General features: G+C 33.6%; 1 protein-coding gene across 1 annotated transcript in view; it reads left to right on the forward strand.

Annotated features, from left to right (window-relative positions):
• The window catches only part of GBE1 (1,4-alpha-glucan branching enzyme 1), a 269,487-nt gene that overhangs the window by 39,808 nt on the left and 210,138 nt on the right, over window positions 1-19,541 (forward strand). The window contains exon 2 of the mRNA XM_023216072.1: window positions 12,081-12,250. Coding sequence (XP_023071840.1) covers window positions 12,081-12,250 — 170 coding nt within the window. The remainder of the gene's footprint in view (window positions 1-12,080; window positions 12,251-19,541) is intronic.

Genomic DNA, 19,541 nt, shown 5'->3' on the forward strand with positions numbered 1-19,541 from the left:
GCACGGTGGCTCATGCCTGTAATCCCAGCACTTTGGGAGGTTGAGGTGGGCAGATCACCTGAGGTTGGGAGTTTGAGACTAGCCTGACCAACATGGAGAAACCCCGTCTCTACTAAAAATAAAAACTTAGGTGGGTGTGGTGGTGCATGCCTGTAATCCCAGGTATTGGGGAGGCTGAGGCAGGAAAATCACTTGAACCCAGGAGGCAGAGGTTGCGGTGAGCCAAGATTTTGCCATTTCACTCCAGCCTGGGCAACAAGAGTGAAACTCCATCTCAAAAAACAAAACAATACAAAACAAAACAAAACAAACAAACAAAAAAAAAAACATTGGGGTGATATTAAGAATGGTCAAGGACCAATGCTTTGGAGGTGAAATCTTGGATTTATATTTCAGCTTCACACACATACTAGCTGTGTGACCTTGAGCAAGATTGCTTAATGTCTTCAGTTCTCTCATCTGTGCAATAGGAATAATAGTACTTCCTCCGATGTTGGATTATTGTGAGAGTTTAAGCTCTCATTTGTAAGTTAGAACAATGCCTGGAACATAGTAAGTACTCCATAAGGTACTGATCATTGTAATTTACAATTTGTAATATTTATAAATTATTATTATTTTTTCTGTCCATATGATATCTCTTTTTAAAATTCTCTGTGTTGGCCAGACACAGTGGCTCATGCCAGTAATCCCACCACTTAGGGAGGCCGAGGTGGGTGGATCACCTGAGATCAGGAGTTTGAGACCAGCCTGGCCAACGTGGTCACACCCCACCTCTACTAAAAAGTACAAAATTGGCCGGTCGTGGTGGTGCATGCCTGTAGTCCCAGCTACATGGGAGGTTGAGTCAGAGTCGCTTGAAGCCAGGAGGTGGAGGTTGCAGTGAACAGAAATTGTGCCACTGCACTCCACCCTGGGTTAGAGAGTGAGATTTCGTCTCAATAAATAAATAAATAAATAAATAAATAAATAAATAAATAAATAAAATAAAAAATAAATAAAATTTCCTGTGTCTATTATATTTCATATGTGGTTTATACCCTGCATTTTATTTTAAGAAAAAATATAAATGTAACATTATGTTTCTTGTACATGGTAAAATATATACCTTTTGGTTTATGTGGGAAATGTGCAAAATAACCTTTGTGTTGGAGTGCTTTTTTTTTTCTTCCTGGGTTGGAAAAATTTAGTACCCCACTAAGAATCCAAGAAGTTTAGAGTATGGATTATAGGATAGAACCTTTCAATTCAGCTTCTTCATTTTATAGAAGAAGAACCTGAAACTTTGAATGTTTCTTTCCACAGGTCACATCACTAGTACCTTAACTGGGTCTAGAATGTGTATCTTTCGATTCTTTAACCTCCCTGTCTATTTTGTTTTTCACATGGTGAGTATACAATTTTTGACAATGTTCGAGTAACTGTAACATTCATATTGAAAGATAGAAAAGACATAAGCATCCTCACTTTAAAACTATTCATGGTTACAATGAAAGTCACATTTGGAACAATATCCTAGTGATGACTTAAAAGATTGGAATTGCTTCTCAGCAAGTTAGTTGACCATACGTTCTCAGGAGCATACTACTGTGCAGATGTGGTCCACTCTGCAGAGGACCTAAAGCTTCTATCTCTCTAGCCCATACCTTTGGTCTTTGCCACATAATTTTTCCAAAAAGAGAAACCTGAATACAGAAGAGCAGAGTATTATTTGAGCCAGGAGCTGTTGAAACATTAAGTCAGAATTCTTCCTAGAAATCAGTAGACTAAGACTGTGTTAGCTCATGTTTCATATTACACAAGAGAAAATAAACTGAAAGGTCAGTTGAACAGTTACAGCATTGCCCTTTTCCAAGGTAATCAGCAGAGCATGTAGCAAAGACCTGAACAGGAGCGTGACTGGAAAGAGAGTGGCTGATAAAGAGGCCGGCAGCTTAAAGTGCTTGGGACAATACTTGACACTTCCAGGCCTGACCAGATGGGCCATCTCACAGGGCTTACCTTCAGTAACTCTGATTTATTGTATTCAGATGTGTGTGTGTATACGTGTTTGTTAGGCAGTCAGGTTTTCACTTTGCCAGAAGACTCTAGAAATTTTAATATTGACCATTAATCATACCTCAGTAAACTGTAAGGGCAATATATTATTAATTTATTTGTAACCAAGAGACAAGGCACAGTGATTAAAATTAATTTCTAGTTATATTTTGTTAAATTTATTCTAATTTGTTAAGTCAAAATATGTTTATATTAATGGCTTTATAGTAGGTTTTTTAAGTTGTGTCATTAAACATGATAGTATTTCCATGATTCTGAATGTAGAATAATGTAGTATAAATAAATACTTTATTATTAAAAGAAATGGAGAGTTTTAAGGATTTCTAAATGACTTCACTAAATGGACTTTGTCCAGTTTTTTGTTAATTGAATAAGAACATTTCTTTTCCTTTTCTTGATTTTATAGGATTTAGACCTAGAAAGATCCTAGCAATGATCTCCCTTGACCCCTCTCACATCTATGGCCCAGTGCCAGAAATTAAGAAAGCATATTTAACAAATAATAGCCACTACTTACTTTCGGGATACTATTTTAAATAGTAGCAACTTTTAAAATATAATAGTTTTGAATTTACCTCATATTCCCCCCCAAATACTTAATGATCTCTTTATAACCATAACTTCTCTATATATTTTATTAATTTGAGACTGAAAGTAGCGAATTTTCATTGCACTTTAAGTAAGAACAAAACTATGACTTAATTAGCTTTTATTGCTTCACATCAGAAAATAAGAGACTAAATTTTTTCTTAAATGTGGACTGAGGATGTGTTTATTAGATTGGTCACAATGCATTTGATTGTGTTTTAGAGATGGTACAATGTGAATAAAATGTAAAAAGATTAAAATTATCCCACAATGTATGCTTGTAATGGGATTAATGTTTAAATTTTATTTTTGTATGAAAATTAGCATAGCAGAACAATTCCAAATTTTTCAAGGTTTTAAGTTTTCTACTTAGAAATTGAAGACTAATGATTTGCTGAAAGTAGTTAATAATTTACAACTAAATGAGATCTTCATTTCTTATTTTTTTAAAAAGGAAAGATGTAACATTTCATAAAATAATCTATTTTTTGTGAGCTAGTTATATATAAGCACAGCCACCTTGACATCAATGATATTATTCCATTTTATAAATGAGGAAGCAGAAATTCTGAGATTATTAAGTGAAAATTGAAGGTCAGTTACTAAGGGGACTAGAAATATAACTCAGTCTTTTATTTCTAAATCTATTCTTTCTTGTGTAGTACCATGCCTGGCACGTAGTAGGTGGTATATACCATTTAGTCCTAGACATATGAAACAACTCATTTGATAGCTAGTTTCAAATCTCATGAGCCTAGGCATTGATAAAGATTATAATAGTGAGAAAAGTTGCTTGAGTGAAAAACCACAGACCGGCAGTTTGAGCAGAAGTGAAAGGGTGGAAATTAACTGTCTGCATCTCACTTTTAATCAGGAGTTGTTTGCACAGAGTAGTTTGCCATCATTTTAAAGAACAGTGAGAGGTTTGTGTTTCCGCTTCTGTAAGCAGGTGGTCTCCATTGGGTTATCATATCCCCAGTTTATTATTCACCTGTGCAGATCTGTATACATTTGATCTTGATATACACCCAAGCTGATGAATTGAATTCTCAAGTGAGAGAGTACTATCTCTTTTTATAGCTGGTCATTTGGTCACACAGGATGTTAAAGAGGAAGAGTGAGGAATTTATCTAAGGACTTCTTCCCATTTTCTGTCTCTCGTTAGTCAAAATTTGTCCTTTGAAGCCTTTATTTGTGTACACATTCATTTTATTTTGCTATGAACTAAATGTTTATATCCACTCAGAACGTAAATGTTGAAACTCTGATACATAATGTGATGATATTTGGAGATGGTACCTGTGGGATGTGATTCATTAGATCACAAGAGTGGCCCTCTCCTCACGTGATTAGTGGCTGTATAAAAAGAGATAGGGGAGTGTTTAGCTTGTTTCCTCCCTTTCCTGTCTACCATGTCAGGATACCATGAGAATGTGGCCCTCGGAAAACAAGGAAGAGTGCCCTCACCAAACGCTGGATCTGCTGGTTCTCAGTCTTGGACTTCACAGCCTCTAGAACTGTAACAAATTAATGCTTGCTGTTTAAACCACTCAGGCTATGATAATTTGTTATAACAGTTCAAACTGATCAAGACATGCAGTATCTGGCCTCTTCAGATAGCTGCTTGCAAGCTACAACCTCTATGTACAAGGAGAGCCAGTGGGACTGAGTAAATCAGGAAGCCACCTATATTATGTCTAATATAGTTACAGGAATTATATCTTTTTTATATTCTAATAGTCAATTAATTTTTCTCTTTATCTCATTTCCATCAGTCTTATTGAATACATTGTGTATTCATTATTTCACATGAAAGATATTATCATAAAAAGATTAGAAACATTATTACATTTGGTTTTCAAAGCAGACTTATAAGGTAAGTTCCATTATTCTTATTTCAGATTAGAAAATTTAGTTACAGTTGGGGAGCAGTAGGATTAGGATTCAAATTCAAACATAGTAATTATAATCTTAAACCTAATTCTAACCATTTTATCACCATTCCCTAGAAAGAATCAGACAGATAATTGGTGCTCACTAAATATTTGTTCATTGAATACTTAACTATGTGCCAATATTTTACGTACTAGGAAGATATTAGGGTTCAAACTAGATAATTTTCCCACTCTTTGTGTAATTTCAAAGCAAACAATTCCATTTAGTTTAGTTAAAAGGAAAGAATTACTTCAGAATTACATTCTGTTTTCTAATTGTCTTTATCAATAACTTATGTAACGCTTTCCTACTCCTTGCTTTCTCTTCTACGGTCTCCCATACGTAACAATATCTTCAAGTCATAGACTTTGTAATGTCTTTTATCTCTATATTCTCAGTGACTAGCATAGTACTGGATGTACAGTAGACTCTCAGTAATGCTTGTATAATAAATAGATGGATTTCACTATTCCTTGTCACCTTTGCTCAAACAGTTTCATTTCTAGTGTTTTCTGATAGATGAAGTGAAGAGTGTATGCCAAGTTGAATACAGATTGGAAATGCCACTGAAAATTTATGTAGGATTTTGAAAATAGATGCATTTGGTTATTTGATAACATTTACATTTAAAAAATAAGAAATAGTTTTCAAAAATAAGAAACCATGTGTACCATGATGTCCTTTAAAAAAATTCTTTTCGTTGCTCACTCTTGTATAACAGGAGGATCTGCCAGTATCTGTGCTTAATAGTCTACTTAATAAATACTTTATTAACTTATGGACTCAGCCTAGTAAAATTCATCCAAAATTCATCCTTCAAACTGCTGCCTGTAAAACATGTCTCTGATCACATCAGTTATCTCCTCTGTAAAGTTTTTAAGGATTTTGTTTTTTATTCCACATATTATCTGATTGCAGACAATCTTTTTCATGCCAATTGGCCACTGGAATATTCCACTTTCTCCTGCTCTGACAACACACAGCCAGTCGTCATGTCATCAAGAAGCATCCAGTTTTTACACATGTAATGCTCTTCTCTGTCTTTTCTCTAGCTGTCAAAAGATATTACTCATCCTTCAAGATACAGCACAAATGCCAGCTACTCCCTAAAGCCTTCTCCCAATCTCTTCTTCCAGTCAAAATCACTCGTTCTTTCCTGGTCTTGCTCATTCTTCTGTGAGCACTTACTTATCTCAGGCCTGTCCTGTCGTGAGTTGGACAGTGTTTCCCACTGCATGGATGAACGCCTTACAAGAAGGATCTTGTTTTATGTAACTGAATTATTAGCACACAATAAATAAGTTTATCCTGCCATAAGTATGTTAGGGTATTTTTGTTGAATAATTGCCCTGATTGAGGAATATAAAATACTCACTTTAAAGTCTCTAATGCTTAACCCTCATTTGACAGGCTTAATATATGAATAATTTTATAGATTTTGGTTATTTTTCACTTAAGAAAGTTTCTGTGAGACACCTGCAGTATTTTTAAAGACAGAGTTGAAGAGCTTTTTCACCCTTCCAAAGATTCTCAACTCTCCACTCCTTTAACCCTATTTCCCCCCTTTTGAGCTATTAAAAATTTCCCTTGAACTTTTACTTCTGTGCTTTTTCTTGCTTCTAATCCAAGTCTCCCATAGGAAGCAAATGACAAAATAAAATCTTAAAAATAAGCTATTAAGAAAGGAATTGGGGTTTCTTGGGTTTCTGGCCCACTCAGAAGCACTTGAGAATGGATTCTATACCCAATACATTTCCAGGAGGGGATGATCCATCTCCACTGACCTATCTCCTGTGTTCACAGCCCTGTCTGAAATTAGAGCTTCAGTACTGATCTAGCACGAACCAACTGCCTTCCAGGAGAGCAAAGATTTTAACTTGTTTCATTTTTTTTTCATAACTATCTAAACTGCCCCCCGCCCCTCCTCCCCACCCTGGGTAGTCTAATCAACGTCATTTTCTTCCAAACTTTCCATAACTCATATGTTCAAATGAATTTGGAGTGTGTGATATGTATTATGTGTTGGTATTTATATTTGTGTTTTTCTATTCCAGGAAAGAAATGGAAAGCATTCTTAAACAGTTTTGGAACTTGAGGGGAAAAATCGTAACGTAGCTAATAGCTAATATGTGTTTTAAAATCGAAGCAAGTGTAATAAGTAAAAAAATTGATAAAGTAAAAAGTACACTATAGTGTTACCACTTCAAGGTGGAGAAAAGTTCCAGCTACCATTTATTGAACACTGTGGGGAATGCTCCTACTGTGTTTCATTGATTCCTCACAATCTGTGAGGTTCCCTCGAGCCCCCAGTTAATGTGTTAAGAAAATCAGGAAAAAGGAGATGAAGGGACTTGTTCAGAGTCACATATGGTGTATGTGAGTCAGGACTTGAAAGTAGACTATTTCTGGAAATAAAATTAATATCAGCTATCCCTGATTCTCTTAATTATAAGATTAAATTAATTAAATATAATTATAAGATTAAATATAATTATAAGATTAATTACCTGGCCGGGCGCGGTGGCTCAAGCCTGTAATCCCAGCACTTTGGGAGGCCGAGACGGGCGGATCACAAGGTCAGGAGATTGAGACCATCCTGGCTAACACGGTGAAACCCCGTCGCTACTAAAAAATACAAAAAACTAGCCGGGCGAGGTGGCGGCGCCTGTAGTCCCAGCTACTAGGGAGGCTGAGGCAGGAGAATGGTGGGAACCCGGGAGGCGGAGCTTGCAGTGAGCTGAGATCTGGCCACTGCACTCCAGTCCGGGCTACAGAGCGAGACTCCGTCTCAAAAAAAAAAAAAAAAAAAAGATTAATTACCTTGAGAGTAAAACATAAATAACTTTCTTTAAAAGTGAAATAAGACTTTTAATTTGAGATCTAACTTGAAATCTACCTTTTGTGATTAATGATGTGATGTCCTTATTACTTATTACCTTCTTGATCTTGGACAATTTATTTATTTATGTTTGCCTCTGTCTCTTCCTATGTAACAGAGGATTTAAAACATTGATACAGAGGTCACATCTGATAATTTTTATATCTGATAATAATTTTATAACAGTTCTTTATATCTATACAAAATGCTAGTTCCTATACTAATTTCATTTTATCTTCTTGGTTACCAAAAATTTGACCTAGTTTTAAATATCCTCTAAATTCATAGCAAAATATTAAGAGAGATGACTATAATAGGAGAGGCCACAGGCATGATGAGCTTGCTGTATCCTCAGGCATTTTCCTTTTTGAGCCACAGTGATTTCAAAGTGCAATGTGTATTTCTGTATCAGAAGCTGTAGGGCTGACCTTGAGGGAAGTCAAGATACTTAAAGTAATATAATGCTATAATCGTGTTTCCATTGAAATTTTACTAAATGGGACATTTGAAAATACTTTAAGAAACTTTCTTAGAAAATGATTGTTTTTTAAACTTAAACTTTACATAAATCAAAAAGTTTATCGTAAGGTATTATACCAACATTGAAAGTAAAATGATTACATTTGTTTACCCTCCCAACGTTATACCTTTTTGGAAAATCAGTAGTTTCCTTTTATTATGAGGGTGTATGTGTGTATATATCTTTTACCCTAAGTTCAATTTTTGTTTTGTTGATTGTTCCACACTGTTTGATCATTTTATTGCGTGTTATTACTTATATAATTTAATATGGATTAGCTTTTCCATATTCCAAGAAGTATAATTGACTGATATCTGGAAGAGGTTAAAAAAAACCGCACACACACAGAACATTTTCTCATATGATTTAAAGAGTTTGCATATGGTGTTCTATCAGGCCTGCATATCTAGTTTGTTTGTCTAGGTAAGTATTTTAAGTATTTTGAAACAGTTGCCGCTGTTTACATTAGGAAGAGTTCATAGAAAAATCTGTATTTTTTAATATTCTTGAGTAATTACATGATTGGACAAAATATGCTACATAACAATGAGCTGTAACTATTAAATAGAGGCTGTGCTTTTAGATGAGGCTTGTACTTTCCACCTCAACAGTTTCTGCTTTGTTTTCCTTAATTATTTTATCATCAACTTTGCAATTTTGTGTTTCTTGTATGTGGTCAGCTCCTCATATTTGTTACACCGGCCTGGCTGCTTTGGGTGGTTCAGTTTATGTCCCCTTGAATAAAAACTATCTTGTGAGACTGGCATTATTTCGGGCAGGATTCCATATCAGCATATTTTGCCCTACTTCATTTTTTTAATGGTTGTCATATAATTTATCATTTGGATAGTCCACAGTTCATTCACCTAGTTTCCCATTGTTGCCAAGGTAACTTATTTTCCATGGTTTTGTATTATAAATAATGCCATAAAAATAACTAGTATTGTATACATAGATGTCTTTGCATCTTTGTGTGATGTATATCCAAAGGACAGATTTCTAAAAATAGAGTTACTTACTTGAAGAGTGTGATTCTGAAATTTTCATAGCTGTTGTCAAATTGTTTTCTAATTGATACTTCAACCAAGAGTATTTGAAAATGTCTTTTCTCCTGAACCATATCCCATCCGTATAGACTATCATATGTTTCTGAGTCTTTTAGGTGGAAAATTGAATTTTGAAGTTTAGGTTTGCACTTCTTTAGTTATATATGAATTTGATCATTGTTTCTAATGTCTATTGGCTACCTGTGCTTCATTTTCCATGAACACTTGGACTTATTTTTAAAATATTAAAGTTTACAAGTTTGATCTCTCTGTAAGTTATTTGGTTTTAGAGATCTACTTTTTATGACAGATTTATAGATTTCAATATTTTATTGAATAAGCTATCCTTTTCTTACTGTTTTGAAATGCCCTTTCATCACGTATTGAATTTTTACTTTGGCTTAATACTATTTCAGAAACTCGGTTTTGCTCCATAGATCTATTTCAAATGATTTAAGTTCCTCAAATTTTATAAACCTAGTTTTACATACTCAGTAAAATTCCTGTAACTATTATATAAAATTATGTTGCTGTTTTAATTATGTGAAAAATTATAGTTTTAGGAAAACTGTACTTCATTTTTCTTTAAATGGTAGTTATTTGTTATACATAAGTAGAACAATGCAATGGAAAAAGTAAAAAGAAACGTTACCAAAATAATCCTCACTGATATTAAGGGTATATAATTCTTGATATTTTTATATGCCTCTCTTTAGATGGAAGGTTAGAGAAAATGCTTGATAGAAATACTATAATGAGACATGAGAAGATAAATGTCTGTTAACTTTAATTTAAACAATGAAATTAAAGTGAAATGGAAAGAAGAAATTATTGGAATTCATATACAACTTTCTTTACTGTAAAGTTTTATTTCAGTGCTCGTCTAAGATTAATAAAGACATGAAAGAGTATAATGATGACAACCTTAAATTTTACTCTGTGTTGAGTGATTCTCTGCTATAAAATTTCATCCTCCTTTCACTCATCTCTTTTTTTAAATATAGTGTTTTTACTTTGTCAGCTGAGATCCCTTTTCATGATCACATTCACACAGTTCCACGATCGTCTAGCCAAGGTTCTATATTTAAGGAGTCAGTTCTTAGACACACTCCTACAATAACTGTTCGTTCTTGTGTTTGTTTTTAATTTTTAATTGCCATTTAGAAAAATGGAAAGTAGCTGATTTTTCTTCAAGAATGGTTCGTTAGTGTCATTGACTAAAACCCAATTTTAAATTTGACAATATTTAAAAAAATTCCTTAGATATAAATAGAAACTTGTCTCCTAGGATATTCCTAGATTACTACTTTTCCTTCTTAGAATTGTGTGGAGTTGGTTTTATCTTTTGGTTTTTAATTGATGTTGCCTTTTTCTGCCTGGTTGTCTATAGACTCATTTCTTTTATCTTTTGAATTTCAGTTGCTTAAATTGGAATATATTTTGTGTGTGTTTGTTTCCCACACTTTTCTTAAAAGTTTAAAGAAAAAACTTTTAAGAAAAAAAAGTTTTTTTCTTAAAAAATTGTATGCTCTTTTTATGTGGATTTAATTCCTTAGGAAAATTTTCCAGTTTTATATCATCTATATTCATTTTATTTAGTTTTATTTTTCAGTCAGCAGCTATCCATATTTGGATCATATTTTTTTTTGTCTATGTTAGGTGTCTCTTAGGTTCTCTTTAATATATTCAAATTCATTGTTTTTCTTTAATTATTTCAATTCTCAATTATTTATTCATTTAATAATTTGCTATTTTTGCTATACTATGTACTTTTTTTTTGCTGAGTCTAAACTTATTCATCATTATCTATTGATATACTTTATTCCTCCATTTATTTCGTTAAGTCTACAGTCTTTTACTTTTCATTCAGTCGTATAATCTTTCAGCTCTTATTCTTTTGAGTTTATTTTTAATTAAGTTGTATAATGTGAAACATTTGTAAAAAGGTCAGTTTTCTATGTCGCTAAGTTGAGATATTGTTCATTATTCTGCATCTCAAATTTTGCATATTCCCTGGATATCCTGTACCTAGATTCCTGCCATCTTTCAGGGAAAGATTGCTTACCCCTGAGGGTATGGGGAGGTATAGAGAAGCCTATTGGCTTGTATAGTATTGTATACAATATTGTATACAATTTTGTATAGTTCTGGAACCTTCACTTCTGACACAGAGCACCTGCCACATGGTTTACTTCTCCAGTTTTACCAAGTTTTTCCTAGTTTGTTTCTTACTGGATATAGGGGATACTAATGAAAATAGGGTGGTAATTTTGGTGTACCAGTACCTGATCCAGGGGAACTGGGAGAGGGTCAGGAGCAGGCATGTGCTGTTCTTGGTCCTGCTTAGGAATCTGTGATTTCTTCTTGTGGCCACTGGCTTTCATACTTTGATATGATGTGTGTTCTTGCCATGCTTAGTTGCTTTAGGGAAGGAAAAGGCTGCAGGCCAAATCTGGCCCACCACCTGTTTTTGGAAATAAAGTGTTACTGGAACACAGCCACACCCACTCATTAACTTTTTGTCCATGGCCCCTTTCATACTTCAGAGACATCCTTGAGTAGCTGTGACAGAGACCATATGGCTGACAAAGCCTAAAATATTTGCCGTCTGCCCCTTAACAGGAAAAGTTTGCCAAACCCTGCAGTAGGCTAATTTTATTTTTCTTGCTGAATTTTGACTGTGTTATTTCATTTCCTTAGGAATCAGAGGAGAGAGATGTAGAGATTCTGTTTCATTACACCGTCTTGACATGGAAGTTGCTATAATGCTAGTTTTTAAAAAATTCATGAACTAGCATAACCATCATATTTCCTCTCTCATAGCAGTGCGTGAAGTTACCAAAAATGCTAGTTAGATTAGCTCAGTTTATTTTAAATGAGAGTGATTTTATCCTACCAGGTAACCTCTACTAATAAATGAAATTATTTATATTATTCCTCTTTAATAATGTCCCTTTTTTTCCCTAAATAAGACTAAAGCAGTTACTTAATTACAATAGCTTTTCTAGAAGACAATTTAATTTTCTAACTTATTTTCTTTCACACTTCTTCAAAGGTATAAACAGTTTAGCCAAATTTTGAACAGCATTGGAGAAAACGAAGGTGGGATTGATAAGTTTTCCAGAGGCTATGAGTCATTTGGTGTCCACAGATGTGCCGATGGTGGTTTATACTGCAAAGAATGGGCCCCAGGAGCAGAAGGAGTTTTTCTTACTGGAGATTTTAGTAAGTACTTGAAAGCATTGAACTAAATAGTGATATCTTATTAACTATTTAATACATATATTTCTTATATTTCATGTATTTAACCATACGGACATTAATGATTACAAATAAATATCAGACTTTTCAGATAGAACCTTGTAATTTATTAAGCTTTTTGTGTGGTGCAGCTGTTTCTGTTATAATGTGATATGTGTATTCTTGACTTTCTGTTCTGTAAAATCATGTACTAGAAATAACAAGGTTTTTGAGAAAAATGCTATTAGGAAGACAACTCCAAATTTACTCAACTTTGTTAGCAAGCTATGACAAACCATGTAGCAATCCAGGTAAAAATACTGGCGTAGTTAAAGCTCCACTAGCATTCACACCTGGCTGGCTGGAATCATAGTTTTGGATCCTCTGTATAGCCTTATACTCTTTTCGGAGACTTCAATAAAAGTAGATACCTAATCTGGAGAGTAACCTCCATCACTCATTTCTTTTTTTCCTTTACCTCGTTTTAGAACACAATGGGAAATCTCTTCTCAGCCTTGTCATTTGCACTGTTAGCTGCACTAGACAGAGTTAATGCTATGGAAAGCAAAGTCAGATTTCTAGCTTAGAGTCTGGTGGGAGGAAGGACTGTAATGTAAATAACTGTAATACAATCTACTATGTTTTATTCTTGAAGGGTAAATACATTACTAGAATGATGACAAGGAAGAAAGTTCAGTTTTGAAAGTGGAATAACTGGAAAAAATAGGCCTTGGTAAAGGTTCTTGATACAAGGAAAAGGAATATCAAAATGATCATAATCCTTTAATACCATAGAATGGTATAATATTTAAAATTTGATTTCACTGGGCTCAAAAGTCTATATGCTATATTATTCAACTTTTATGGCATTTTAGAAACAGCAAAACTGTAGGGACAGAAAACAGATCATTGTTTTCAGGGGTTGGGGTGGTAGGTAAAGGTTGATTACAAAGGGACATGAGGGAACTTTTGGGGATGGTGAAAATGTTTCATATCATGATTGTGGTGCTGGTTACCTGACTGTATGAATTAATCAAAATTTATAGAACTGTACATGTATATAGAACAAATTTTGATGCAATGTAAATTATTCTTAAAGGAACTTGGCTTAACAAAACTTTGGGTTTTACATCAATATGCATTGTCTAAGACAGCACTGTCCCACAGAAATAAAATGCAAGCAACTTATGTAATTCAGAAATTTTAGTAACAATATTAAAAAAGTGAAAGGAGAACAGTATAATAAAATTTAATAATAATAAATTATATTTACCTAGGATATAAAAATATTATCATTTTAACATTTAATCAATGTAAATTTTATTGATGAGATTTTTATTCTTTTATTATACCATTTTATTTATAAAATTTTATTCTTTTATTATATATTTGAAATCTGGGTACAGCAAGTCTTAATTCAGATGGTAAGTTTTCATTGCAAATACAGTAATCTTTCAGTATCAATGGGGGACTTGTTCTACAACTTCTCGTGGATACCAAAATCCAAGGATGCTTAAATCTCTTGTATGAAATGATGTAGTATTTGCATATAACCTAGATGCATGTTCTCTTATACTTTCAATTATGTCTAGATTATTTACAGTACCTAATACAATGTAAAGGCTGTATAAATACTTGTTATACTATATTGTTTATGGAATAATAACAAGAAAAAAAGGCTGTTTCAGTATTCAGTGCAGATGCAACCATCCATTTTTCTTTTTCAAATTTTCAATCTAAGATTGGTTGAATCAGTAGATGTGCAACCTGAGGGCAGACTGCACTTAATTTAAATTTAAGTTTAATAAAATTTTCAGTTTAAAAGTATGTTCATATACCCAGTTTTTTCCCCCAAAAAATTAAGAGGTTTCCAGTAACTGACTTGAATAACACTTTTAAAATTTAAATTCAATAAATTAATTAAGATGAAATAAAATAAAAAATTCAGTTTCTAAGTTGCACTAGCCTCATTTCAAGTGCTCTATCACCTCTTGTAGCTACTGGCTTCTTTACTGGAAAGTACAGGTCTAAGGACTGAAAATAGTTCATGGTGTAGTCCCAAAAATTAGAAGTGCCTGGGAAGTTGTTGGAAAATTTCATGGACCCTTTTGTAAAAGACCATGAGATCTAATAATTCAGATTAGCTTGGTCTGGTGGTAATTATTCAACGTGTTTTGAGGATAAGAGACTACTCACTTAAATAATGTTTGTTATTAATAATTTTTTCATTTACATGAACACAGGTATTTCCCCATCTTCTCTACATCACTGCCTTGACTTTTTGTTACTAGACCACTTAGAAATCTGCCTATAATCAAGGCATTCTATTTTGCTCGTTTTCTTTTTTAAAATTACATGTAGAGGTTGAGGATATTGAGAATGTTTAAGTTAAATTTTTATGTAAAGATGCCCAACTACTATAAGAACAACCATTAATATCTGATAGTTGCATTTGGTCTCCCTACCCCCACATTTATAATGAAACCCACTTAATAGTTTCTATAAATATAAAAATATAGAAAAGGGACTATATGAAAACTAGATTTGTGAACTGTCATAATGACTGTTACTCATTATTAAAAGTTGTGCTGTATGTATTTGTAGAATTGCATTTAAAAATTGTATGTTCTTGGACTTAATGCTTAAATGTTAAAAGTACCGTAATTTAAAAAATATTGTGTAAATAGAAAACTAAAATTACCCGGCCCATATTTTTATTGCAAAAATGTCCTCTGTTAACTTTTTTTCCCAATTTACATTGATTTTTAAAATTCCACTCTTTATAAAGATGTATTGCATCATTTAAAATTTCTCCATATCCTTGTGATAACGTTCATGTAATGATTCTCAGTCAACAAATATTTAGTAACAAGCAACAGATGTAATCAGTGGGCCTTTATTTTTATTGAAGAGATAAGCAAAGACTACAGTAAATGAAATTGTGATAGAAAATAGTTAAGGACAGGCAGTCTAATTTATTTTCTTTTTTAGATGAAAGGATGTCTCTTTTTATGCCCAAAGTTATAGGATCTCAAAGTCTCTTTGGGAATGGGATCTCAACTTTTTTTCACTAATGGGCTTTGACTTTCAAAAACAAACAAATCAACAAACAAACAAACAATTTGAAAATTGTGAGTGGAGTCTGAATTCTGAGCCAATGATGCCTTTAGAAGGTTTCTTTGTAAAAAAAGATATACACATGGGTCAGTATGACTTTAGTGAACACAGAATTTTTATTGTGATGACAACCTACATGAAAATATACTCTTAGACAACTGAATTAACCATGCCTTACACACACACATACACACACACACACACACACACTCTTCAGGGATTCGTATTTCATTTTTCCCTTATTAACATAAAATCCATTTTTTCCTAATAATAGTTGAGCAAAAAGAAAGATTTTTTTCCTTTTTTTTTTTTTTGTACCTACTGACCTGAGACTATTTTAGTTACAGATACTTAGAATAATCAAATACAAATGCTACTTAAGAAATAAATTGCTGGCTGGCCTTAGTGGCTAACACCTGTAATCTGTAATCCTAGCACTTTGGGATGCTGAGGTGGGAGGATCACTCAGGTGTTTGAGACCGTCTTGGGCAACAGAGACCCTTTACCAGAAAATAAATAAATAAATACAAATTAAAAAAATAAAGAAATCTTCATGAATTGGTGTGTAAAATAAAACATCGTGGGATTTAGAGTTCGAAAACACAGTTGAGTTCTCTAAACAATGGTTCTTCCTCTGGCTCATTGGGGTTTAATGTGATGATGTTTGCTTTAACTGTCTAACTAGTTTGCTCCTAACTAGATTGTGAACGTGAGAAATTTTGTACCTTAATCAGTGCTACAGAAATGTTAATTGGCAAGATTAAAAAAAAAAAAAAACAAAAAACCTCTTACTTGCAAAGGTCTTTTTATTTATTTCAGAAAATTACTATTAATTTCAAAAGGCAGTTGAGCCTTGCAAAAGTAAAATAGTGTGTTTTGCCAAAACTCAGGCAGATTTACCATCCACATTTTAAAACACTACTTGGAAAACAGTTTCACTTTAAATATAGTACATATATTTTTCTTTATTTGAGAGAAAATACAACAATCATTTCTTTTTCTTCCAGTCATTTTTAAACAACTATTTTTTTTAACTAACAGCTGCCGCAGCAGCCTAGAAGGATGGTGTACATATCTTGACATTCATCAGGATTGGACTTTTACCACTGAAAAAGTATTTCTGGTTAAACTAGAAACTTCTTTAAAGGGCTGAGATGAATTTCTAAAACTTTGAATCATCTGCAATACAGGAAAGACCCATTCTTTAGAAAATTAGATGTGCTTTAAAATATACTTGGAGTTTTGGTTCTAAATCATGTTTATTGCAGGTTGCTAAATAATTGAAAATAACTAGTTGCTTTCCAGTATCTAGATGATAATAAGAGAGAAAGGCAGTAAACTACATATGTCAATATAAAATAATTGGGTTCCTATTTGCTAGAACGGAAAGCATTTCATTTAAAATTACTAAGTCTGGGAGCTAGGCACCTTTCAAATAACCTAAATGTCTATCACTGATAGACTGAAAGAAAGGAAAAAAGAAACAAAGCCTGATTTTTATGCCTATAGAAAAAGGAACCACTGATATTTTTGCAGAGTGGGAAAGATAGCAAGAAATTTTTACCTGTGTTTTTGGGCCAATTTTGTCTGTAATTTTTTTTTCAGTTATATAAGTTTTCAGTGTCATAAAAGCCTTCGTATTTCTTAATCCTTCTTGCTCTGAAACCGTGCTACTCAACATGTGCTCTGCAGACCAGTGGGTTCTACGAACTGTAATCTGTTTTCAGTGATATTGTCAGAAATTGGGAATAAGCATTTAGGAATGTTGATAGCAAATTTGGCAGGGTCATTTTATTTCTGTAGAATCTAATAATTATAATACAAAAATTTGGGCTTGAGTTTTAAGACTTTTTTCTTTCCGTTTTTGAATAATTAATTTTATTTACATAATTATTAGTGTATGGTAAAATTAAAGTGTTTTAAGAAAGTTAATTGGTACATAATCATGGTCTGAGAAACACTGATATGAAAATTAGTGATCATTATTTATTGGTTTAAAGCCATTTCTGGTTCAGGGGTGTAATTCTGATACCAGCTTCTTTTGGATTTTCTTTCTTCATCTAATCTTTCGTGTCTCTGTTAGTCAGCTTTCACTGTGGCATGACATTTTACAAACAACTCCAATGTTTTGATGGCTTACAACAACAAAGGCCTCTTTCTTGTTCATGTTGGCTGTAGTTGTCAGCGGTGCCTCTCCCACAACTCTCAAATTCACTGCAGAATACAGGTTCATGGAGTCATCCCAATATGGGGATACACTGATAACATCAGAGAGAGAGAAAGAGCAATGAAGAAACTCTGAGATGGCTCTGAAAACATCAGCTCAGAAGTAACGTATGTGATTTGCACTTACATTTCATTAGCCAAACAACATGGCCAAGCCTTATGTCAATGAGGCATGGAAGCCAAATCATCTTTTATGAGGAGGCTTGTGATGGTTAATACTGAGTGTCAACTTGATTGGATTGAGGGATACAAAGTTTTAATCCTGGGTGTGTCTGTGTGGGTGTTGCCCAAAAGAGATGAACATTTGAGTCAGTGGACTGGGGAAGGCAGCTCCACCCTTAATCTAGTGGGCACAATATAATCGGCTGCCAGTGAATATAAAGCAGGCAGAAATATGTGAAAAAGAGATGGACCTAGCCTCCCAGCCTACATCTTTCTACCCTGTGGGATGCTTCCAGCTTTGAACATCAGACTCCAAGTTCTTCAATTTTGGAACTCGGACTAGCTCTCGTTTCTCCTCAGTTTGCAGACGGCCTATTGTGGCACCTTGTCATTGCGTAAGTTAATACTTAATAAACTCCCCTTTATGTATCTATCCTATTAGTTGTGTCCCTCTAAGAGAACCCTGACTAATATAAGACTCATGAAAAATTGGGAATAGTAATGCATGACCCATCTTTGTAATATACAGTGTCCAACTTTCCAGATTTTTTGATTCTAAATATCTGTTTTTGTGGGAAGAGAGTTGTTTTGGCAGGGTAGTGATCCAGACGGATTGTTGAGAAGATTTCTTGACTTGTGAACTCAGATGGATCTTCAAGGAGTCTTTTGTTCGATAGACGTTTTCAACTCCCCATGAGTGCTCTGTTCATGCATTTTTGTTGTGTGGCTTCCCTTCAATTAGGTTTACTGGAAATTTTTCCTAGAAAGAAAGTTTTTGGAGGCAGTCTTGGGATTCTAGATATTGTTTCTTTTGGCAAAGTGGTAGCAAACTACAAGGTGCAAAAAGAAAGCTTTAGGTTTGTTAACCAAACCAGTACCTATGCTGAGAAGTGACCTCATTGACGTGTATGAACCTAAAGCAAGTATTCAGCAAATATTGTTTTGTAAAAGGTTTTTCAGTACTTCCTTTGGCTTTCCAGCCTGATGTTGTTGCTCTCACCACCTTAATCTGTTTTACCTAATGGGTTGTTCACTTTCAATGGAGTATATGTACAACAGAGGTTTACTTAACCAATCTCAGTTTACTAGACGTAGTGAACTTACTTCTGCTTAACAGATTTCATTGTAAATGCTGCTGACTGATTCCCAGAGAATACTGAGCACAGGTAGTGCTACTACTACTTTCTCCCATACAATTCTGCTTCTACCAATTATATCGTGTATCAGTTTTTCCCCCCAATCCCATCAATGCTATTTTTTCACATTATAATTCTATAACATAATTTTACATAAAGTGATGATCTATGAATGTGACAGGAATGAAAGTTACTGCATATTGGGAAAATCTCAGTAAGGATACATTGTAAAAAGTATTTTGAATCAAGTATGCTTAAGTGAACTTAAAAAAAAGATCTATAAACCTAGTTGAATTTTACATGTAGCTTATTTTACATGAGTCTTTTTGTTTTCATTCATTTTTGTCCAGAGGGAGTTGGGAATTATAAATGTTGCATTGGAGATGTATGTTCATACAAGAAAGATGTTACAAAATCCTTATCAGAGGACCCAGACTTTAGTTTTATGTGACAAGATGGGTGAATGTATATTTATATTTATGTTTTAAATTAAAATAGCATGTTTACTGTTTTGTGTATGTATGTACTTTATTATTCCCTCTTTTGACTAATATTTTCAACATATATACCAACTTCTGGGCCCAATTGTGCTGGGTCGTGGAGCTTTGTTATAATGCCTAATGGGATTATTTTTA

The sequence above is a fragment of the Piliocolobus tephrosceles genome, chromosome 2, assembly GCF_002776525.5.
Source record: "Piliocolobus tephrosceles isolate RC106 chromosome 2, ASM277652v3, whole genome shotgun sequence".
Lineage (NCBI taxonomy): Eukaryota > Metazoa > Chordata > Mammalia > Primates > Cercopithecidae > Piliocolobus > Piliocolobus tephrosceles.